At 42.7% G+C, this 25,469-nt stretch overlaps 1 protein-coding gene across 1 annotated transcript in view; it reads left to right on the top strand.

Moving 5' to 3' along the window:
- Positions 1-2,192: 2,192 nt before the first annotated feature.
- The window catches only part of LOC126230341 (dehydrogenase/reductase SDR family member 11-like), a 58,976-nt gene continuing 35,699 nt past the window's right edge, over positions 2,193-25,469 (top strand). The window contains exons 1-2 of the mRNA XM_049942399.1: positions 2,193-2,324; positions 17,310-17,472. Coding sequence (XP_049798356.1) covers positions 2,193-2,324; positions 17,310-17,472 — 295 coding nt within the window. The remainder of the gene's footprint in view (positions 2,325-17,309; positions 17,473-25,469) is intronic.

A 25,469-nucleotide genomic window follows, 5' to 3' on the forward strand; every position in this document is an offset into this window, starting at 1 on the left:
CTCCCTATTAGTCTGACCGGCATACGTTTTGTACGAAAGAAAGTATACCTTTATCCAACTACACTGACTGATTCTTTGAAATATGCATCTAATGTAGACAAAATTTCTTCATAGGACAGAGCTGCTACGTCGCGTCGGGGAAATAATTTCACTATCACACGGTACGTGTGCACCCCGACGGATGCTAACAATAAAGGCTGCCGCTCGTCACCTTGAATTCTGTAGGCGGCGAGATGGAATCCAAATTGGCGTGACCACTACGTCCAGCTTTCCAGTGCCGCATCAAAAGGACGAAAAGGTGGTGCAACTGCGTGTTGTGGCTGCGTGAGCGGTGGGGCGGCGGCTGCCGCATCGTTTTGCATTGCACGTTGACCCTGGACGAGCTGTCCAAGGGCATCCAATAAGGCCTGCGTCTGCTGATTCTGCAAGCGATAAAATTCGGACAGTGCATCTGGAGATGGTGGCGAAGCCATGACACAATGAAATCAATCTAACAATACGAACACAATCCCATCCTCGTCTCCATATGAAGTGTTGGCAGAAGAGCCAACACCGTGTTGCTAGAGGCGGCCGAAATGCACGCTTTTAAGCTCACGCAGATTGGCGTGAGGTCTGGAACAGTTAAGGGAATTAATAGTAGCAAATAAAGTACGTAGTTGATGTAATACTTAACTTTAATCCATAATTGGTGAACATTGGTCTGACGGTACAGGCATCACAATCTATATAACAATCTCAATATAAACTGTTAATGGCGCCTTGCTAGGTCGTAGCAAATGAAGTAGCTGAAGGCTATGCTAATTATCGTCTCGGCTAATGAGAGCGTATTTGTCAGTGATACGTCTCTGGCAAAGTAGGCTGTACAACTGGGGCGAGTGCCAGGACGTCTCTGTAGACCTGCCGTGTGGTGGCGCTCGGTCTGCTATCACTGACAGTAGCGACACGTGGGTCCGACGTATACTACCGGTCCGCGACTGATTTAAATGCTACCACCTAGCAAGTGTGGTGTCTGGCGGTGACACCACTGTTTCCCTCTCATTTGGATGCGAAACTCTACTTTTTAGCATAATCCTCGTACAATGAGAGGGCCTTACCCCTCCCTACCACGCTGGCCTCTATGCCCGCATGGTACCACCTGCTGGTCGACGTCGGAGCCAACGTCAATAACCTTCCCATCATCCACGCACTGGTTCTTGCGGAGTGCATTATTCATTGGACTGGAGAGATGGACCTCGGAGAGTGCGAGATCCAGCCTAAAGGGTGAATGAGGAGTGGAGTTTTGTAAGCTCCTCTTGGATACGCAGACATGTGTGAGGTGTTGTGTTGTTATGGAGAGGGAGACAGTCATTTACATTTTTGTGGCAACGAACATACTGAAGTCGTTCCTTCAGTTTCATGAGTGCACCAGAGTAAACTTCAGAGTTGGTCATTACATTATGAGGGGTACATCAAAGTGACCACACTACGAACAGAGATGTCCAGCACCGCAGCGACGTGTCTGTCTGTGATCCGTCACTCACCTCGAATGAAAACGTCCACACGTCCCAAAAGTGCAAGAGTCACAAACGTGTGCAGCGAACCGGCACGTGGGGCATCGGTCAGGTTTCCACCAAAAGGAACATAATGACAGCACTCCGCTCTTTGAACGCACCTGCATTACTGATGCCATTTTGAAGGCTATGTATAGAGCCGCCACATATCGAAGCTTAATAAACTACAGAAGCTGACGCATCGTATTCCACGATGTCTGCCAACAAATCTTCATGTTTTCAACAGAAAGGGACAGAGAAAAAATGTGGTATATTACTTATTGAACTCTCGTAGAACAATTCCTTCATTTAAAATGTGGAGTTTACTCCGTCCACGTTATGTAGCTTAACAAAACGGTCGTCTGCAAACAAATTGTTTGGAACAAATGCTGCTACGTTTTTATTTATTTATGTACAGCTGTGGTCAAACCGAATGTCGGTTTGAATAAGGCAAAAACTGCTCTTGTACCTGTTCCAGGTTCTAGAAGCTACTCGTTAAGGCGTTCCACTGAAGTCGTCCATCGGAGAGACAGATGTGTTTACCCGCCGGCGGAGAGGAGAATGGACTGCGATGTGGCGATAACGAGCTGCCCTGCCGGAGCTACGCGGGCCGCCTGTCCTCTGGAGGCGAACAGCCGCTGAGGCGCGCCACTTGCTGTCAGGATGGAGCGGTACGCAGGTCGCGTCGCCCTGGTGACGGGCGCCAACTCCGGCATCGGCGCCGCCACCGCACGGGCGCTGCTCAGGAGGGGGCTCGAGGTCGTCGGCCTCGACAAGAGGATCGACAGGGTCCAGGTAGTTAACTAACCACCAGCCTCGGTACAGCATCTCAAAACTGGACAGGTTCAAAAAATTGTGCCAGTACTTCAGTTCGAAGTGTTATTTAGCTAACTGCCACAGAAACAGCATGGGTTTCAGAGCAATAGAGAAATGAATGTGATGTATTAAGAGTAAGATATTACTTTTTTCTATTTTTAGCTCAGTCACTTTTTTATGACACAATCGGAACTGGCTTTTAGTCTTCAAAGCCCATCCTCAGATGCTACTTTTTTTGAGTCATCAGTCTTCTGACTGGTTTGATGCGCCCGTCACGAATTCCTCTCCTGTGACAAACTCTTTATCTCAGAGTAGCACTTGCAACTGACGTCCACAATTATTTGCTGAACGTGTTTCCAAATTTGTCCTCCTCTACAGTTTGTCCCCTTTACATCTGCCTGTAGTACCATGGACGTCATTCCATGATGTCTTAAACAGATGTCCTATCTTGCTGTCCCTTCTCCATGTGAATATTTTACTTTCCTCCCCGATTCTGTCCAGAAACCCCTCTTTATTACCTTACCATTCAATCTAATTTTCAGCATTCGTCCGTAGCACCAGATCTCAAATACTTCGATTCTCTTTGGTTCCAGGTTTCTCACAGCCCATTGTTTACTACCACACAATGTTGTGCTCCAAATGTGCTTTCTCAGAAATTCCTTCCTCAAATTAAGGCCCTTTTTACCGGTGCTAGTCTGCTTTTGATGTCCACCTTGTCCCGTCCGACACAAGTTATGTTCTTGGCTAGGAAGCAGAATCCACCTACTTCATCTACTTCGTAATCGGTCCTGACGTTAACTTTCTCACTGTTCTCATTTCTGCTACATCTCATTACTTTCGTCTTTCTTAGATTTACTCTCAATCCATATTCTGTACTCATTAGACTGTTCATTCAGTTCAGCGGATCATGTAGTTATTCTTCGCTTTCACTCAGGATAGCAATGTCATCAGTGAATGGTATCATTGATATCCTTCCACCATGAATTTTAATCCTGAACATTTCTTTTTTTTTCCCTCATTGCTTCGTCGATGGTGCAGTAGGGTCGAAAGACTGCATTCCTGTGTTACACCCTTCTTAATCTGAGCACTTGGTTCCCGGTCGTCCACTCTTATTATTCCCTCCTGGCTCTTGTACATACAGTATATGACCCGTCTCTCCCTACAGCTTACACCTATTTTTCTCAGAATTTCGAACTTGCGTATCCCACTTCTTTGCGTATTGATTCTTCCTGACTAATCTCTTACACTTCAGCCTGCTCTTCATCACTATTGCATTCTGATCTGCTCCTGGGTACGCCTTACAATCGAGTATCTGATTTCGGAATCTCTGCATGTGTATGACGTAATCTAACTGACACATTGCCGTATCACCCAGACTTTTCCAAGTATACCTCGTCCTCTTGCGATTCTTGTACAGAGTATTCACTATTACTAGCTGAAATTTATTACAGAACTGAATCAGTCATTCTCCTCTCTCATTCCTTGTCTCACGCCAATATTCTCCTTCCCTTACAACTGTACTCCAGTCCCCGATTACTATTAGATGTTTATCTCCCTACTCGGGCTGTATTACCCGCTCATTATACTCATATAATTTCTTTGTCTCTTAATATTCAGTTTGCGGCGTCGACATTTACACATGAACTATCGTTGGTGTTTGTTTGCTGTCGATTCTGATAGAAACAACACTATCAGAGAACTGCTCAGAGTAACACACTCTCTGCCCTTCCTTCTATTTTTAATGAATCCTACTCCCGCTACACCATTTATTGCTGCTGTCGATATTACCCTACACTCATCTGACCATAAATCCCTGTCTTCTTTCCATTCCACTTCACTGACCTCTACTATGCCTATAATGAGCCTTTGAATTTCTCTTTTTAGATTTTCTAGCTTCTCGACCACGTTCAAGCTCCTGACAAATCCACGTCCCGACTCGTAGAACGCTATCCTTTCGTTGGTTATTTAACCTTTTTGTCATGGTCACCTCCCCTTTCGCAGTCCCCTCCCAGAGATCCGAATGGGGGACTATTCCGGAATCTTTTACCAATGGAGAGATCATCATGAAACTTTTTCAGTTACAGGCTACATATCTTGGGGGGTACAGGTTATGTTTCTTTAATGCAGTGATTTCCATTGCCTTCTGTATTCTTGATCGCGTTTTCTTAAACTTATGGGCTGACTTTTTTCTGGTTCATAAACATTTTATCTTTATCTGTTATTACTTTTATGTTGTAATTTCATGTACTGACACGTTCCATGACCTTGGACATTTGATATTGTTGATTCTTCCGCCCTTAGGGGCAGTTTCCTAAACCGAGGACAAGAGAGTGGCCTTAACCTCCGTCCGCTCCATCGCCCTCTTTGATAAGGCCGTTGGCAGGAACAGGGTGATTCTTATGTCGGAAGTCTTCGCCCGCCAATGCTGGTTATTAATCAATATTTAAGTAGTTTCGTGTTTCGAACTTGGGACCGAAGACGTCAATCAAATCAACAATCAAAGACGATACCCCTCGACCACTTGTGCATCACCAATGCTGCTATGGACAATACGAAAGGTTACAGTAAGACCTGAAACAAGTGCTATTTTTTTCACTTGGTTTACTTGTGAGCTTATTAATGTGCTATAACAATGTATATGGTTTCATACATATGAGCGGCATTCGATGGACAAGTGCTCATCACCGTCTCCACAAACGGGATGTTGTTTCTTCCAAAATGTATTAACAGTTCTTGCTGCTAACAAGTGAGTCCGACTGTAGGACTGTAACACTGTAAACACTATTCCCTGAACTTGTCATATTCACAGAGATTCAAAACTCGCTATCTAATGTCGGTAAACAAACAAACCAAGACTTACCATAATGTTGCTTTTGGCCTCTATATTCACATTAGTGAAATCCATCAATAGAGTCCAGATTTTCTCAATACTGTTAACCGTAATGAAAGCGTCGTCCCTCCGTGGATTCCCATTTATTTTCACGAAACATCTTGGTGAAACCCGCCTGTTGCTCGAGCGTGTAATAACAAATCAGGCAGACCGTCTCTGAATTTCTTCGGCATCTTCCTTTAATCCGTACTTATGGAGATCCAAAATACTGCAGCTGAGCTAAATTTTAATCAGAATTCATCCAACAAATTTAAATCGCCTTCCCTACTGCCAACACTAGTTGCCCGTTTCATTTCATATCGCTCAGCAATGTTACACGTAGACATACAGAGCGTAATAGGTGTAATTTATTATAATTTTATACACACGTCAAGTTCCGCAGGACCAAACTGAGGAGCAAATGTCCAAGGTCATGGAATGGGTCAGTACATGAAATTATAACATAAAGGTAATAGCAGATGAAAATCAAATGTTTGTTAACCAGAAAAATGCCAGTCCGTAAGTTTAAGCAATCGCGATCAAATAAGCTAATATTGTTAACAAGAAATGACAGTAAGGAATAGATGTATCTGTATATATTAAGAGGACAATGTCAAAATACCCTGACTCGCGAACAGGGGTCGACAAGAGGTTCGTGAACTTTCATCACTTATTGCCCGAACCGCCCGTTTCTCAGCCAAAATTATCCTTTTGGAATGGGAGTTACCCTAAAATGTAATTCCATACGGCATAAGCGAATGAACATAAGCAAAGTAGACAAATTTTCGTGTCGAACGATCACTCACTTCAGTTACCGTTCGAATAGTAAAAATGGCAGCATTAAGTCTCTGAACAAGATCCTGAACGTGGGCTTTCCATGTATCTGAACACCTATAATTTGAACAGCTCAGTTTCACTAATCATATGCCCATTTTCTGAAATTAAAACGTCGGATTTTGTTGAATTGTATGTTACAAACATTAAAAACTGAGTCTTACTGTGATTTAGCGTTAGTTCTTTTTTTACAAGCCATGAACTTATGTCATTAACTTCACTAATTGAAACTTGCACACAACATCCTTTACTACCAAGCTAGTGTCATCTGCAAACAGAAATGTTTTAGAGTTACCTGTAACACTAGAGGGCATATCATTTATATGAATGTGGAACAGGAGTGGCCCCAACACTGATCCCTGGGGCACCCCCCCCTCCCCCCCACCACCGACCATATCCACTCAAACCCCACATCACAGCTACTCTCAACTTTGTGAATAGTAATCTTTTGCTGTCTGTTGCTAAAGCAAGAGGTGAACCAAGTGTGAACTACTGCCCATATTCCGTAATGGTCCAACTCCTGTAGCAATATTTTGTGATCAGCACAATCAAACGCTGTAGTTAAATTTAAAAAAATGCCTAGTGTTCGAAATCTTTTGTGCAACCCATCCAGTAACTCACAGAGAAAAGAGAATATAGCATTTTCAGCTGTTAAAAGACTTCTAAAGGCGAACTTTACATTTGATAGCAAATCGTGTGATACAAAATGATCAATTATCCTTACATACACAGCATTTTCAACAACTTTGGCAAACACGGATGGCATAGAAACAGGTCTAAAATAGTCTACATAATCTATTTCCCCTTTTTATAAGGCGGCTTTACTTAATCGTTCAGGAAACTGGCCATTCCTAAAGGAAAAGTTACAAATATGGCTAAATACAGGGCTAACATGTGCAGCACAATACTTGAATATTCTGGCAGGCACTCCATCATATCCACAGAGTCCATAGTCTTCAGTGATTTAATTATTGACTCAATCTCTCCCTTTTCTGTATCACAGACGAGTATTTCAGATATCATTCTCGGAAAGGCATTTGTCAAGAAAGTTATATGATTCCCTGCAGCAATTACATTTTTATTTAATTCACTAGCAATTCTCAGAAAATGATTATTAAATACTGTACATACATCTGATTTATCAGTAACAGAAATATTATTTCCAAGAACTGACTTTATATCCTCGACCTCATGCTGCTGACGAGACACTTACCTCACAACTGACCATATGGCTTTAATTTTATCCTGTGAATTAGCTATTCTGTTTGCATACCACATACTTTTTGCCTTCCTAATAACATTTTTAAGCAACTCACAGTACTGTTTGTAACTGGCTACTGCAGCTTGATTGTGACTACTTCTAGCATTTTGATATAATTCCCACTTTGTTCTACATGATATCCTTATTCCACTAGTCAGCCACGCGGGCTGCCTTTTACTGCTAGTACCCAGTTTAGAACGTTCTAATGGAAAGCAACTCTCAAAGAGCATGAGAAATGTGTTAAGGAAAGCCGGTTCTAGGCGCCACAGCCTGGAACCGCGCGACCGTTACGGTCGCAGGTTCGAATCCTGCCTCGGGCATGATGTGTGTGATGTCCTTAGGTTAGTTAGGTTTAAGTAGTTCTAAGTTCTAGGGGACTGATGACCTCAGCAGTTAAGTCCCATAGTGCTCAGAGCCATTTGAACCATTTTTGTTAAGGAAAGCATCATATTTGTCATCTATGTTATCTGCACTGTAAACATCCTGCGACTCTTGTTCCTTAACGACGTTTAAGAAACTGTCTATCGCTGTTCGATTAACGTTCCCACATAGTTTGTAATTATAAGTGACATTTGTTTGAGTACAAAAGCCTTTTAGTGTTAAAATCTGTGCATCATGGTCTAAAAAGCCATTCACCCATTTATTAACAGAATGCCCATCTAGTAATGAAGAACGAATAAAAATATTGTCTATGGCTGCTACTGTTTCCCTACACCCTAGTTGTAAAGAACACCGGCTGTATCAGGAGATCTACCAACATCCTTTTTCTGGCAACATCATTTAGAAAATTTATATCGAAGTCACCACATACAATTAATTTCTACTACTTCCTACAAAGTGAATCAGGAACCCTCTCTAGCTTGTGCAGAAATGATCTGAAGTCAGAGTTGGGGGACCTAAAACAACATTAATTAGCAGTTTAGTGTCACTAAGTTCAACTGCCCCTCCTCAACATTCAAATATGTGTTCAGTGCAGTGCTGTGATACGTCTATGGACTCACACGGAATTCTGTTTTTTACGTACATAGCCACTCCCCCATCCCGCAAGGGATGAAAAACAGCCAGCTAATCTGTATCCTGGTAAAGGAAGCCTCTGAAGTGTGAAATTATTTAAGTGGTGCTCCGATATACCAATAATCTATAAGCAGTTCACTAACTTTGCCTCTAATACCTCTTATATTTTGATAAAATATGCTAATTCCTTCTCTACTTGGAAACATGACGTCCTCTGAAGGTGAGCCCTTAGTTAGAGGGACTTGCTTTAAGTACGTGCTGATATTTCTACTGGTGGCTGAGGACAGCGCACTGAACAATATTATATCTTTATTCATGTCATTGCAGACTAAAAGTCATAGTCAGTACAAGTCATCTATTTTCAGGTGTGAACTGTGGACGTGTAGACGCAAAACGCTTAGTGTATACTGACAGGCATAATACTCTTAATGGTGCAGTATGATCATGCAGTAAGCCTCAGGTCGTAAACTTTCTGATGTGTTTGTGGGAAGACTGATTCAAACAGATAAACAACAACCAGCACGCTGGTGTGTGTACACATCAAGGTCCCATGTATGGGAATATCCGCAACTACACCTGTTACAGCCTGTATAATCGCCGTGTAGAAATATCAGCACAACACTAATAGTGTACCGACCAATACAGGAGTTTTATCCCTACTCATCTGCATTAATTGACACTTTTCTACATTTGTAGCAAGCTGTCATTCATCACACCAAATTGAAATTATCTCCGACTCATCCTGTAGCCTCTAACACACTCTACGAAAACACTGTCCCTTACACTGCAGTGTAGTCAGCAAAAGGTTGCCTTATCCATGACATCGTTTATCCATATATAGATGATAAGACAGGTTCCGTCACTCGTCCCTGACATACTCCAGGTAATAACCTCGTCTCATTTGCCATCTGGAGCAACGTACAAGGTAGGGTTATATATTGTCGGACCTTCATTAAAACACAATAGATCACTGTGTGGCACTGTGTGGAATGCATTCTGGAAATCTAGAAAAATTGAATTTGCCTGTTCCCATTCATGAATGGTTCGCAGGTTTTCATACAAGAAAATGACAAGTTGAATTTTTCACGAGCGGTGCATTCTCAATCTGTGCAGATTTGGGAACAGAAACTTTTCTGTCGAAAGAAGATTTATTATTTTGCTCGATAGCGTTACGGATCCGTTCATTTACTCTTCTTACAAGCACGAGTCACCTGCGCCTTTTTTTCCATTCAGTTGAGACTTCGCTGTGGGTGGGAGATTATGCGAGCTAGGTAACAGACCAGTGTCAAAGAGTACTGCCCGTAACACCTAATACCGCATTCCGTACGGACCCGGCGACTGATTTCTTTTCAGCTTTTTCAGAAGCTTATCTATACCAGAGATGACTATGACTATGTTTCCTGTACTGGGGTTTGTGTGACGGTCAACCGATGATGTCTGTACTATATTCCGCCGTGAATGATTTTTTAAATGCAAAATTAAAATTACTGTTTCCATTACTGTCTTCTGTTGTCACACCAGACTGGACTGTTCGATGAGTGACTGGATAGAAGCCTTCGACTCAGTTGCTGATTTTATGCACGGCCAGAAATTTCTCCAGGCCTCGTCAAGATCTGCTAAGGTATGGAAGTGGAATTTGTGTGCTTCTTGCTTCTTCTTACAGATGCAAGAATTTCTACTAACTTTTGCCTGTCGTCAGTTCCGTTTCTGTTTTGAACGTAGTGCAACATTCCGAATTTTCTTATTAAACCACGGTGGGTCTTGGCAGTCCTTAATCCACTTAATACGTGGCTAGCTGGGTTGTGGTGACAGACGGATCTGTAGCGCGCCCCAAGGTCTTGGTTAAGGTTGTAAGGTGAGAGATGTGCTGTCTAGTGAACAGCGGGCGCCAACAATAAATAACTTTTAAGTGTGATGCAGCGTGTTGCATAATCGATGTTTCCGATGTTTTTGTTTCTAAGTCTCAGTTGTAGACGTCGTTCGTGTGTTTTGTTGACAAAGTGTCTTTTCGTTCTTGTCGATGTGGCTTAGATCGTGTTGTTACAACGACGATCTTATTAAAATGGCGAAATTTTCAGTAGCAAGAAATAACGAACGAACGTCGAAAGTAACAGGAACACGAAAAATATTTTAAAATACCAAAACTGAAAAGTGTAAGCTTCACGTTAATGTGTGACCTCTTTTGTTAACTGTTTCTTGTCGTTTCCTAGTAGTGCAACGTAATGCATGAAAAATACAATGTTGTGTATGTTCTACAGGATTAATTTATTTAGTTGGCCGGTGTAGAAGGCCATCATTAGACTTTAAAACACTATCATCATCTAACGAGTTACAATATTTGTAAACAATATTCGAAAAGATGTTACTCATCTAGACTGAGGCAAAAACACATAATAAATATCATATTTGACAGTGCGGTAGCAACGCAATTAAAAAGGTAAAAATTTTAACAGTGAACAGATACAAAATGAGCAAACAAGGAAAAGCATTAACAATAAACTCACGAACACTGCCTATGTAACAATTTATATCAATCAAATGAAACTTCATCGTTCCAAAACAATTTTTTCAAGTCTGAAACATCTATTGTGTATGTATGGAGACAGACGTAACGGACGAAAATTTGTACCAAGGCCGGGATTCAAACGCGAGTGTCCTGCTAGTTAGGCAGGCGTGCTAACCACTACACCGCCCGGGCGGAGTGGCTTTGCACAACTGCAGGGCCTACCCCAGAAAGCCTCCATCCTCAACCAACCTCCCATTCACTTCTCAGCCCACTTGGCACGATCTCTAAACTCGAACAGTGGAGAGACGCAGGTACAAACTTCCATTCGTCGCTTCAGACTGCGTATATACAATTTACATCAAATTAACAACCCCAATAAAATTGATATTTGTCAAGATTAACAAAAAGTAGCTTGAGGAGGTATTACATACGAAAAGTGAGAGTAAAAGATAAATTAGACAACTGTAACAACAGAATTTATGAAGTACTTACACGATTACAATAAAATAAAAGGAAATACAGGAAACTGGAAGAATGTTAATAAACTAGGCAGCGTGAGATGGAATGGAAAGCTGAAAGGATTAAGTGAAGTTTAGAGGAAGAGAAGTATCGAGCGTTCTTTTATCATTTAATATTAAATTATAATTGTGGGCCAGATGTATGTTGATTTCCAGGGCTTCCAATACACTGAGTTTCTGGCCTTAGTCTGCTAAGTCAAATGGGACAATAACTGGTAGCTGGGGTCTTCTCAGTACATGTTCAGCGAATGTGGGGTAATTATTCTGCGACCTCCTGTTGATTTCATGTTCTGCCAGCAAAATTGCTATCCCTCTGCCTGATTGGCCAACATAAAACTTATCATGATAAGGACAAGTAATTTTTTATATCCCACTTTACCTGTCCTAGCTATGGTATTGTACACTGTTCCTGCAATCAATGCAAAGAGAAGCAGAGCACACATAGAAGAGGAGTTGAATTTTCGGTTCTTGATTCCGATGAAAGGTGTGATCTATCAGCACATTGACTGTGACAAGAAATTTGTGCCTCAGCCTAGATGAGTAACTTCCTTTCCAGTTTTACGATATTGCTCTGCGTGTGTTGATAAGAAGAACGATGCAATGTGCTTTCCGACATGCATGCATGCCAGGCATTGTGGCGACTACAGCCGTTATGAAATACATAAAATTTATTCACATTTGCGAATACGAAGAACCATCAGCTTAAGTGAATGATGACAGTGAGAATTTGTGCCCACCCGAGATTCAAACCTGGACTTCCAGCTTTATATGAGCATTCACGTTTACCGCTTTCGCTATCCGTGAACAACTCATGGCCTCGCCTAAACTTCCATATGTCGTCTTTCCTGCAACACAACCTGTACTCGTACACACATTATGTAATTCCCGTACAGGGGAGGAAAGTTTAATTGAAAGTCACTGTCCAGCGTTGGCAGATAAATTCGATAGTGCAGTCCCTGTCGTGATAAGAAGGACGATACACTGTCCTTTCAGACACGCATGCATGCACTTCTGAACCTCATGGATAGGAAATAGCAGCCGTCCATCTCGCCTCCCTCCCCCCACCCACAGGCAGTTTCAGCGTTCAATTTCAGGGCAGCTAACGACTTTTGCAGTGTCTTCCTGACGTCCAGAAAGAATTTTAGTCTGCAACAGAATACGTGATGATCTGAAACGCCCTTTGTACCAGACTAGGACTCGAACCAAGAACCTTTCCTCTAACTGGTATATACTCTACTGACTGAAATATCCAGTCGCAGGTCGTGACTCACGACCCACCTACAAATCTATAGTTCTATCACAGTTTCTACACTTCATAGATCGGCATACCTTATAGGTTCAGAACTCCTGGAAAAAAGGATATTATACAAAATTGATTTTCCCACATCCTGAATCATTGATCTTGGAATCAATTTAACACTTCAGGAGAGTGTTTGCTTGAACATTACGTCATATAATAACCGTGTGCTGCACACTGGAGTGGACTTGTAACTAGGGAGGGAACAAATGTGTCAACATTCAACGTAAAATTTGGAGTGTTCATAGAAAAGACCCACGTCAAACACCAGAAGGAAGTATACTGCGCGTGAACAGTTGATGTTACTGGTTACAGCAGTAATACGGCAGCCTTGGTTCTGGTTCACTTTGATACCAAATTGATATGCAACTTAATTAAATTGTGGCAGTTGATTGATTTATGACGTTAACATATTATACTACTAAGAGATTTTTCATGTAACGCCACCCCCTCCACCTCGCCTTAACATATTGTTCTTTAAATTGATTTATGACATCCTTGGGGTTCATTTACGATCCCCTGAGGATACTCTGCCCTCCTGAGAAAAACCCCTCAACATCCCTATCATCTGCCTCTTCCTCCACCCGTCTACGAATTCTCTTCGCCCATAGAAACTCACATTTCATGTCTAATTAATTGACTAATTAAATTTATTAACTGGTTAAATCCATGCCATCTGGGGAATGTTCTAGCCACACCTCCCTCACTCTCCCTCCCCTCCCCATACTAGAAATTAGTAGGAAAGAACTCAGTTGATTAGCTAATTGGCGAGATATCGATTGCTCCATATGAAATATTGTTTAAACAATTTCTGCTGGACAAGGCAATGTGTGGAATATTGTTTATTCAATATTTGCGGTTGACGCTGCAGTATGGAAATTTTAAATTATTGTGGTGCTTCTTTATTCCAATCATGCAAGGAATGCTGTCATCGAACACTCACCACACGTAATTACTCTGTCACAGATCGCCCTAAACATATCTGGCGAAACTAAACTGTTGATCATATCGCCGACTGCCAGACTGACAACACTGCACAGCGCCCGCCACTGGCCAGGGACTGCCCCAGCTACGAGATCGCGATAATGCTCCACAGACAAAGGATCAGGTAGTGGCATCCGTCCCAGATAGATACCAGGCTCACTTCCTGTCCTCCTCTCTCTCTCAAGAGAATACTTCCTGTTTGTGTGTACCAACGTATGCAAATACACACACCAAGATATCCTCCCCACACTTCCTCCCTTCCAAACGCACCTGTCCCCCTCAACACTCACGCAGATGAAACTCTGTTAGTGGCTATGTACCTTAGTTCTCACACTTCCGCTGCTATGGAAGCCTGTAGCAGATGGAACAAAGACATTAATACATTCAGAAAGAAGTAGGCAGAGTGTGTTGTGCACCCCACTATTCCCTTGTTTGATATGAACGAAGTACTGGATACCTGATAAACCCGCAACTGTGGATGTCTTGGAAATACTCCCTCACTCCATAATATCGATTGAATAATTAATTAAATCGATACTCTTCGTGGCTCTTCCCTTCATTCGATCCCTGCGAAACCCTACATTTGAGCGGGATAATGCACGACCGCATGTTGCAGGTTCTGTACGGGCCTCTCTGGATACTGAAAATGTTCGACTGCTGCCCAGGCCAGCACATTCTCCAGATCTCTCACCAATTGAAAACGTCTGGTCAAAGGTGGTCGAGCAACTGGCTCGTCACAATACGCCAGTCACTACTCTTGATGAACTGTGATATCGTGTTGTAGCTGCAGAGGCAGCTGTACCTGTACACGCCATCCAAGTTCTGTTTGACTCAATGTCCAGGCGTATCACAGCCGTTATTACGGCCAGAGGTGGTTGTTCTGGGTACTGATTTCTCAGGATCTACGCACCCAAATTGCGTGAAAATGTAATGACATGTCAGTTCTAGTATAATATATTTGTCCAATGAATACCCGTTTATCATCTGCATTTCTTCTTGGTGTAGCAATTTTAATGGCCGGTAGTATATTCAGCAATTACGTCAAGAGCCCGTGCATGATGTGAAAACAAGAGTGACCTGTGCAATTACTACAACTTGAATTACTGAGTCGATCGTTTCCCTCCAAACCGAAACATCTTAATCGGTAAAGTTTACGTGATCAGTATACTGTAACCTTTGCCGAGAACTCTCTACTATTGAGAAGACCTACGGCTGTATCATGAAAAACAGTGCGAGTGTATGGAGAGCAATTGAGTCAGAGACAGTAGTAAGAGATACGGTATTTGTTCCTTAGCAGGAGTGTAACAAAATTTAATTTGCACCGATTTCAAAATGTAGTCTTACTATTTAACCAAAACAGAGCATCGTTGTCTTTTTATTACCTACACAGTGATCTATAGTAAGTCTGAACATCAGCCACAACTCGTCTATGATTTTGGAATTTGGAGTAAGGGCTCCATTGCGTATTTTAGGTAGAACTGTCTATCAGTTCCAATATTTGCGAATGATCCCCTTGATATCTTTATAAATGTTTTCTCTTGGTGACCAACATCGCTAACCATGTTCGCCAATCACTATCTCTTTGTCGGCGGATTCAACATCTTCTACTTTTCTTCTTGTCAGCAGGGCTAAAGTGTTTCTCTCACGCGATTGTTTTGAAACTCGTTTTTCGGAGCAGTTATCTGATGACGGATTTAATATTAGTTTACAAGATTGTTTGTTCTTACTGCCGATAATGTAAGTGAAAATTTCATGGTTTGTACTAGCTACATGAAAGTAGCCCCTTTCTGCTAATGTATAGTTGAGCTACATCCGTGTAATTCAATTTATGCTATGTTGAATGGCTTTACGACAGGCGCTTCTAATTCTGACGTCATGTGCAAGCATCCAGTTATCAGCCTAACTGGATCACCGTTAAATACTTTCGTCAGTGTGTACTAGCAGTTACGTTTTATTTGAATTTCGCCTAACCTAATAATTTTGCTCGCCCAACCACGAGGAGAGTTTCTGTCCCAACTTTACGATGCATATTCCCTTTACTGGTGAACGGCGTGTCTAGTGTTATGTGAGAGTTATTTGAAGCTTTCGCTCCGGCAGATGACAACTAACACTTCAAGAACCTCACGTCCCCTATTTGATATTACATCGGTTTCAGTTATTGGGTTTTCAGATTACGAATTTTTATCTGGAGATCTTTGGGAATTTCGAGTCACACTCCACAAAATGTGTTCCACATGCCCTCTCTTCCCTCTTGGCCGCTTCTGGTCTTTGGTGGACACTGGGGTAACTGTACGAGTCTCCGTAGCTCGTGGATTCTTCAGGTAAGCCCTGCACCGAACTGACGAAGTTTCTGCTTTGGACAGTCCACTTGGCTCCAGTTCATAGCAACATGCTCGGGTTGTACATAGTCTCTTACTGTACGTTCGTGGTATACATATATCCAATATGAATATACCCTGAACTGGGGTAATTTGATGTCAAGCAATAGATATTCCAGTTCGCGTTCGTTATTCAGTACAAGATAATGAAGTCAGCAAAGCAGCGATATATACAAGCGACTTGAGACTCAACCATGTCCAAATGATACTGCTTTTGGAAAGCCTGGCAAATAGTTGTTCACAGGTGGCTCGATGACATGAGGCATCCTTACAGAAGCTGTGTACTTTGCAAAGATAAATATGAGCCGCTTCTGTCTGGGACCCACAGAAATATCCGGGCTAACACCTATGTTACCTCCTTTCTGACAGATCATACAATATGAAACAAGTCGGCGGACTCTTGATATGTACCGATTCCATGAATACTTTCTTGCCCGTTGCGAGGGCTGCTTGGAGAAAAAAATGCAAATTATATAGTGCAGGTCGTCCTAAGATGACCTGCTACATCGCAAGAACTCCATAAATCCAAGTTTCGTTGAATAACGCGCTGCTCAGATTGCCCGACAGGATCAACAATTGGTACACACTTTAATATTCCTTCTTCACCATGACAATTATCAACCACATTTAGCTGAGGCAACGGCAGAATGGTCAACATTATGTTACGACGTCAGCTTCAAAGAAACTGGGTACCGAACTATCTAACAGCGCAAATCACATCAGCCCTACTTCCCAACAATTCTAGTCTAATGCGGAAGATTTTCACAATAGGTTAATAGCAGGTCATGTGGCTTCCAATAGAACGGCACACCTCACGTAGACGGTATCCTATCTGAATTGTGGTTACCGTTCAGTTGAAGCGGTGGTTTTTTAGTTTTTGGTGCACTAAGTAAATTACAACAACTAGCCGAACACCAACTGAAGTCATAAAAATTGTTTATTTCTCATACTGATTTGCTATAAGTTCTTTGAAGAATTCTGAAAATGTATGTTTTTGGTTGTTACCTGCTTGGTGCTTTAATTCGATTAGTTAGTGGCGAAAGCTTAACACTGAATGATTATGTTAAGTTTCTTCACATACATGATCAAGTTAAGTGAGGCTACCTGTGTTCACGAATTCCGAGGTTCTGGGGAAACAAGAATATTATCATCCTTAGTGGCAACAGCTTCTTTCTTCATGTAATTACGGCACTCACTTGTGTAGAATTCAAGTTTGTTAAATGGCAAACTTGATCTATCTCCTAATGATTTTTTTTCTTCTGTCCCGTGCAGATTCGACAAATCTGTCGTTTATTTCTTGCAGGCTCGAGAACTGAAGGACGCTCCGGGTAGGTTCTATCCATTGCAATCTGACGTCAGCTGCGAGGAGTATGTTCTACGGGCCTTCAAATGGATCAAAGAGAATTTAGGAGGGGTCGATGTTCTTATCAACAGCGCCGGCATTTGCAAAGAAAACCTTCCAACAAGTAAGTGAGCCACAGTTCGTCTCCGTTCAAGTAAGAACCTTGAGACATGATGATGCTGCAAAGGATCTGGAAGAGATTTATAGGTTATACGAACAGGTGGTAAATTACGCACAGAGCCGGTGCTGAAAAGGCTTCTTGTACGCTTACTGTTTCTCTCTGACCACGGCTGGATGTCTTGTTTATATCGTGTCATATGTTTGAGACCCAGAGCAAGGATCAGGTGGGCCAACTTCGTGAGTCATCTATCATTCCCCTCAAAAAACATTTTTATTTAATAGTCATTCTATCATAAGCCAACTAACAGTTACCAAGAATCTTGCTAAATTAATACAGATAACTGAGGTTTTTAAAGTAATATCACAATGCATAATGACATTTGCACTATACTTAAAATTACAAGTGGTAGTATAAGAACATGTCAACGGTGCAACACAGTGATGGCCCGATTACAAAGGCGCGTGGAGTGGCCGCGCGGTTTGAGGCGTCATGTCACGGAGTGCGTGGCCCCTCCCACCGGCGGTTCGAGTCCTCCCTCGGGCATGGGTAAGTGTGTTGTTCTTAGCGTAAGTTAGTTTAAGTAGAGTTTAAGTCTAGGGGCCGATGACCTAAGCGGTTTGGTTCCTTAGAGATTCACACACACCGATTACAAATAATTGATGAAATAAACGGGCGGCAGGGCTGAGTCCGCGCATCTAGCAGCACAACTGTGGACTAACCCCACAACAGGACTTGAATTTAAGTTGAACAAACGACAAGTAAAGGACGTTAAAATGCGTACATCTCCAGTGCATCAGTAAGCTCCAGACCTGCTCCGAGGCAAACATTGGACACAAGTACGTATAACGTTGGTGTCCAAAGTCTGTTAGCCACCTCACGCTAGGTGGTACACAATCATATTAAATCTTCCTTTTAATAACAATAATGGGGAGCGTAAGGCAAACGACAACACTTTAGTGTCATAAGACATTGTTATTCTCGTCCCATATAGACAAGAAAAGGACAAGCTGGCCAAACGCAATCGTCGTGTAAAAACCGTGCAAACTGTAATACTTGACTGATTGGCTACAACGCTGTTACACACAAATCAAGTACTTAATAAGCTACTGGGCACCTAAAACAAAATTAACTACCGGGACCCTACTAATATGATAATGACAATTAAACCCATAATTTCTTTAAAGAAATCAAAAAACTCTCCTCAGTTTGCCCAAAGGCTTTCATTACATTCCCACAAGGATCTTGCCATAACAGAAACACTGACAAAATTACTTTCTCAAAATGACCAAAGCCATGATAGCAAAAGAATGACAATAAACTGCTCAGCTTGAGGTTGAAATGGGAGATCCGCAGAAGCGTGTGTTACCTGCCAACACCTAGGCCTCGTGCGATGACGGGAAAGCCGCCGAAGCAGAAGGAAGACGCGTCCCTGCATCGGACCAGCAGAACAGCAACGCGCCAACCGCTGCCGATACATAGCTGTCAACATATACCAAACGACAAACAGCAGACAAGTTTGACAGAAATTAACATACACAGTAGTATTTAAGCTGAGATTTAAAATTATTTCCAAGGAAACCAACTATTAAAACTTCAGTATAGGAGCACCCCGTTCATAAATGTTGGAAGTTAACCTTCCTACAAATAACAAGGAACAATTTAAAAAGTCATTTAAAAGAATAATTACATAATAATTGAAACAAGACAAAAAAAGTCAAACTTATACCTTTGCTGGGGCGTCTTGGTGACTGAATGACACTGTAATTCGCTACGCACCAAATGTCAGATGGTCGGCCATAAGGTCTACAACAAACAAAAATCACACTCAGTGGTATCAAATAATCAATGATAACAGTGACTTCAGGTACCAGATTAACATTGCACAATACAAGATTGGCGCTTAAAGAAACCTCCAGACTGACACACACAGGCCCAATGGGTGTCACTGAAAGGCATAAAAGAACCGAGTTCGTGGCCAGCTAGCATCGTAGGACAATTAACAGTCTTTAAGTACAGTAGTTACTGAATAGTCTTCGTACATGATTTCACGTTAATGCGAAGGAGGCCAATAGCTTCAGGACTCCAAGTAGGGACTGGATAATACTGCCCTCCTGCTCGTAGCTGCTAACAAGAGGTTCAGTACATCTTGGCGTATTTAGCCCACCACAATTAACTGATGCATTTCGTAACGAGAGCCGCTCTTTGCCCCCTCAGCTCACCGGCACCAACGGTAAACGCTACATGAAAAGGCGGGACCTACGAACCGACGGTGAACGGTTTCAACTCTCTGCAATCGTCAGTACGCCAGCTACTCAGACACACCCGTCCAGATCCGACTTCCATACACCAGTCCTTACTCCACAGCCCCAGAGGTAACACTCAACCAAGCAAAGATGATACGAGGAGGGCCAGAATCGATGGAACGCGCGCAGAGATGTCGCCAGTACGATCGCGCTAGCGCACCTTCACAGAAACAACCACTACTCATTTTTGTTGTACAAATTGCGTGTAGCATAAGAAGTAAAGCTGTCACACAATATTGACACAATTTTCGATAAAGCATTGTTCAGTTCACTAAGTTTGATACGCGCAGTCAATGAAAGAGGAAAAGAGGCAGCAGGTACAACAAAGAAAAGAATCATACGCTACTCTGGGAAAATGCCGAAAGCAAACCAGCCGTCTACGACGTTCCAAGATGGTAGATGAGGCAGTTCCATGATGAAATAGCAAATACAGTGTGTGACGGTAAGCCCTATCATGAGCCCAGCTATAGACTACGTAGCCAAAGAAACCCAATAGTATTAGGCGTTCACAGGTGGGCAGATAAGGCAATGCCATGTTGAAACGGCAAACACACTGCGAGATAAACCAGTTGTTGAGACTAGCGATAGGACACGTAGCTGTTGTTCACAGCTCACGGAATTTGAACGAAAAATAAACAGGAGGAATCTCTTAGCACGCACACACACACACACACACACACACACACACACACACACGAGGGAGGCCTAATTTCGTCCTATATACGTATACGCAGGAACTACCTCGAACTGGGACACAGGCTGACAATTACAGTAACTGTGGTGCTGCGGTATGAGGGAGATATCAGCGTATTACAGTATTCGAACCTGTGGAATTAGCTTCAGATAATGCCCACCTGCTGGACTGCTTTGTTCTGATCTGTAGTAATTTCCGTACAACGACAATTACAATCATTCCATTATACAGCTGATGGTTGCCCATAATCGCAACTGCGAATACATTTCATGTTACTGAAGGCTGTCGTCCATTGATTAACAGCGGCAGTAGCGGCGCAACATTGGCCTGACCTGTCTGGGGTTTGAATGAGGCTCCAAGGCGTGTGCTGTACAGGCCTAGACAGTTATCCTGGTAGACGACACAGATTAATATAGCGTTACTATAGCTTGAATAAACTGCCATTCTGTTTGATTATCTCTGATCTCAGATAGCTATTGCTTTCCTCGTTGCCTTCCCAACTATTGGTAAAATCTTATTGTTTTATACACACTGATGAGCCAAAACATAATGATCAATTACTTAAAAGTCTGTTGGTCCACATTTGGAAAGCAAATCAGCAGCGACTCTGCGTGCAATGGATTCTAGAAGCTCGTGATAGGTTTTCAGATGTTTTCCCCGGTCAAATATTATTTTTAAGCGTACGTGAGGAAAGATGTTGTGGTTACTTTGTGATTGCAAATCTTCGCAAGTGAAGAAAAATCCTTTTTATTAATAATTTGTGGAAAAAATTCGTTTCATTCTCTAGCTGAGCCGTCATTCAGCTTCGAATTTTGGAGCATGGATTACTCGGAAGACCAATGAGTGATCACAAAGTCCCATTCCCCCTATGGCGTGTCCGTGTATTCTTAGATGGCGACACTGTGTTTCTATGGAAACACGACAGAGGACAACTTTGAGGTTGTGTGACTGTTCTTAATTATTTATTCCAGAGTGTCTGTGTACGCCATGGTTTTCACAACACAGAATGATGTCTTACATGTAAGATGTGAAATTCTCCAAACTGCTGGCATGATGGCAGTAAACGCACGTCGAACAGAATTCATCTGTCTCGCAACGTGTGACAGAAACCTCCGGCTTAATGAACCCCATAAAACGCATTGCACACAGGATGACAGATCAGGACTTCGAAGCGGCCACTCCAAAGGTACACGCGAATGGACAGAACGACATCCAGCCCGTTTGTAATGAAATGTCCCATTGAAGCTTTCTGTAATGGCGATAGCAGAATGGACTGGTGCCCTATCCTGCTGAAACCACATACGACCGAGCAGTTCCCGATCTTGCAGATACGGAATAAACAAATCGCGTAACATGGTGAGATACGCAGTGTGATTCACAGAACCGTTGAAGAAATATGGAGCTACCAAGTGGGTTACAGACATTGCAGCCAATGTCATGACATATGGTGGGTTGTGTTCAAGTTCGTCATAAAAGACATCAAGCATTCACCCACACAAGCCTAATGACTTCTCAGGTGTCGTTACCATTCATTTCGTTGGGAAACGAAGGTTTAAATGCCTTTAGCTTGTAATCATTCCTCATATGATTTTGTAATGCATCGTCCAGATACTTTTGCATTAGTATTTATAGTCTTCCTGAGCGCATCTCATGTTTTATACATTGAGCTGAAATTGGTTTTTCTCACACCGTAAAATAGTTAGGTTTGGTAGGGAATATTTATGAAACAGTGCATTGAAATCTAGACGAATATTTCTTATTGATTTTGCAGTATGAGGTCGTTCGTGAACACACATGCTCATCACGATCCGTTCCTAGATGGTGCAAGTGCGCTCATCAGCCATGATTTAGATATATGTGACGGCCTACAAGAAAAAGAGAACAACGTAGCTTCCCTGCAATACATAGGGGTTAATGGGACTTTGTGATAACCCTGTAGAAGTAGTGACGAAGAAACAAGAAAGAAAGCACCCTATCTTCCATTTACAGGCGGTCATTAGTCCTTGAAGTCTTATTTTCACATACCACACATAATTATAGCTCTTTTTGATGTGAATACGTATTTGAGACACAGCCAGATATGGGAAACAAGTGAGTACAACAGAAGTGAAAGATTTACAGTGTACATTATTTTGAACTATAACTCCAAAATTAAATACGTCTACCAGAATTAAGTGATGTCACTTGCAGAGTGTACAACTAAAATGTGTTCCCTCTTTCTTGTTCCGTGAGCAGAGGCGAGCGCGCAGTGCGGAGGGAGGAGCACCAAGACCGCCGCTGGGGACGCGTGGGGGGGGGGGGGGGGGGAGTGACAGGCAGGAAGCAGAGGCGCTTCGTACCGATTGCTTGCTGTATTTCACATGATGAGCGGGAGAGAAAATTTTGTGACAGTGCGTATGTACGTAGACTGTTATCTTCACATGTGGTATATATTGACAGCACACCACAAAGATAAAGAAATACCCGCTCACCTGTTAGTCGCGCACTGACCGACTGTTCGCTGCAACGCTGAACAGTGGTAGATCGTCGACTATGGTAGAAGTTGCAAAAGGCACGAAACGTATAGAATTAAGTCAAAAAATTCCTAACAGAACTTTGGCTCTCAAGAAACAAGACTAAGGGACAGACGATAGCATGTGAAATAGGACCCGCAATAATACTGGTTTGCATTTGGCTAGCTATTTCGCTGTGAGACAGAACAAATATTGGCCTTCTTGCAACAAAGTAAAGCACTGCTAAAGTCAGCCAAACTGCCATCCTCACGTGCACCCATTATGTTCGTATTTTCGTCTTCGCTTACTTCAACCAGTGCATCGCTAGTCTCTTATATTTTGTACTAAAGATGGACGACTCCATCAAATCTACTTTCCCACCTTGCTGCACTCAGTGGCTTCAACTTTAGGATACATAAAAGGGGCGTTCAACAAATAATGCAACTCTTCGTTATCTCATCAAATTCCGGCTAGCAAATTGCGGAATTTGCTGTGGGACATGGTGGAATATTTCCGCTTCACCCCTCTAGTTTTATGAAGTTTCAACATCTGGCGGCGCCATACGAAGAATTCAAAATGGCGTCTGTAACAAGTGGTGCGTTGCAAGCAGAGAGTTGTTGTTGAGTTTCCTTCGGCGGAAAACCAGAGACTCACAGGTATTCGTAATAGATTGCAAAATGTCTACGGAGACCTGGCGCTGAACGAAAGTAGGATTAGTCGTAGGGTGAGGTGTTTGTCATCATCGCAAATAAGGTCGCGAAACCTTGCGATCTCGCGTGTTCTGGGCAGCCGCACACAGCTGTCACGCTTCATCTGTTGCAACGAGTGGCCACTCTCATTCGAGTTGATCGACGGATCGCAATCAAATACGCAGTCGTTCTCCAATTGGAGTACTGAAAGATGTGGGTTCCTTGCCGACTTACAGAAGACCAAAAAATAACAACGAAGAACCATCTGCGTGGAATTGCTTGCCCGTTAAGAGGTTGATCGAGGCAATTATTTCTAAGAACAACCACACAGGCGATGAAACACGGGTTCATCACTTCGAACCGGAAATAAAGCAGCAGTCCATGGAGTCACGCCACACCACATCTCCTGTGAAGAAGAAGTTCAAAGCCGCATCCTCAGACGATAAAGTCATGGCGACGGCCATTTGGGATTCTCAAGGGGTTATTCTGTTTGCTGCCCTACATCACGGGGCAACGATCAACTTTGAACTGTGTTCTGATACCTTCAGGAAACTGAACGAATTCAGTGTGCTCGACGCCACAAAAATGCAAACAAACTGCTCCTTCTCCAAGACAATCTAAGCCCTCACACAAGTATGCGCACCCGAGAGTACAGAACTTCGTTGGGCTGTTCCTCCTCACCCACCCTACGTCCAGGATCTCGCGCCTCCCGACGTTTGTTGGGTCCAATGCCTCCGATGTCGTCCAGTAGAGTCGTACCATGTCAGCATACTGCCTCTCCCAGCGAGCCCAGCGAGGTGGTGCGAGGCCGTCACATTGAACGGAAATAATGTTGAAAAATAGGGATTTGTGCCAAAAGAGTGGGGAATAATAAGGTTTAATAGAATCCTGAATAGAACCAACCTGCTTTCAGAAAAGAAACGCTGCGTTACCTATTGAACGCCCCTCGTCTATGACCATCAAATCTGCCCAGCGTCGCACAGATACAGAAAAGAAACCAAAGATTGTTTTCACCAAACAAAAGAAGGAAACTGCGTAGCACGATGCCTTTTCAGCTAGAATTTGCGACTAGAATTAGGGAATAACTACTGCAGGGAACTAAATATGCTTGAGGATTTATCTAAAATTCGTTTTTGCATTCCTATGTTTTTGACTTTCATGTTAGTACAGTCATTCCTAAACAAATGAATATGACATAGTAAAGAATAAGGCAGATGAAATAATTAAAATGTGACGTAAGATTTTAGTTATTGTTGTCAATTGCTTACGTACGTGAATGGTGCTTATTGATACTGCCGGCCTTTAACGTTAACATGTTAAGACGCACCTTCTTAAGGAGTGGTTGGTATGAATCTCAGTCCCAGGTATCGGGCATAACTATCAGCCCATATCAAACGTCAGTCACCCTATTTGCGCTAGTAACCCCCCCCCCCCAGAATGATTCTCCATCCGTCCCCGCTCCGCCTTTACACCCCCCCCCCCCCCCGCCTCCACCACCACTCACAATGACACATGCCTGTAACTCTACCAAGGTGAGTTCAACCTTGCGACGGGAAAGGATCAAAGTCAGTTGGCTCAACAGTGGACACTATGATGAATGCTGGGATAGATGAAGAATAAACTGGAATTCAAATAGCTGAGATAGATATCTTACAAATGCAGATGACACCACACTGGTTGCAGAAGGCTTGGCTCTGAGCACTATGGGACTGAACTGCTGTGGTCATCGGTTCCCTAGAACTTAGAACTACTTAAACCTAACTAACCTAAGGACATCACACACATCCATGCCCGAGGCAGGATTCGAACCTGCGACCGTAGC

Source organism: Schistocerca nitens, unplaced genomic scaffold, assembly GCF_023898315.1.
Source record: "Schistocerca nitens isolate TAMUIC-IGC-003100 unplaced genomic scaffold, iqSchNite1.1 HiC_scaffold_380, whole genome shotgun sequence".
Lineage (NCBI taxonomy): Eukaryota > Metazoa > Arthropoda > Insecta > Orthoptera > Acrididae > Schistocerca > Schistocerca nitens.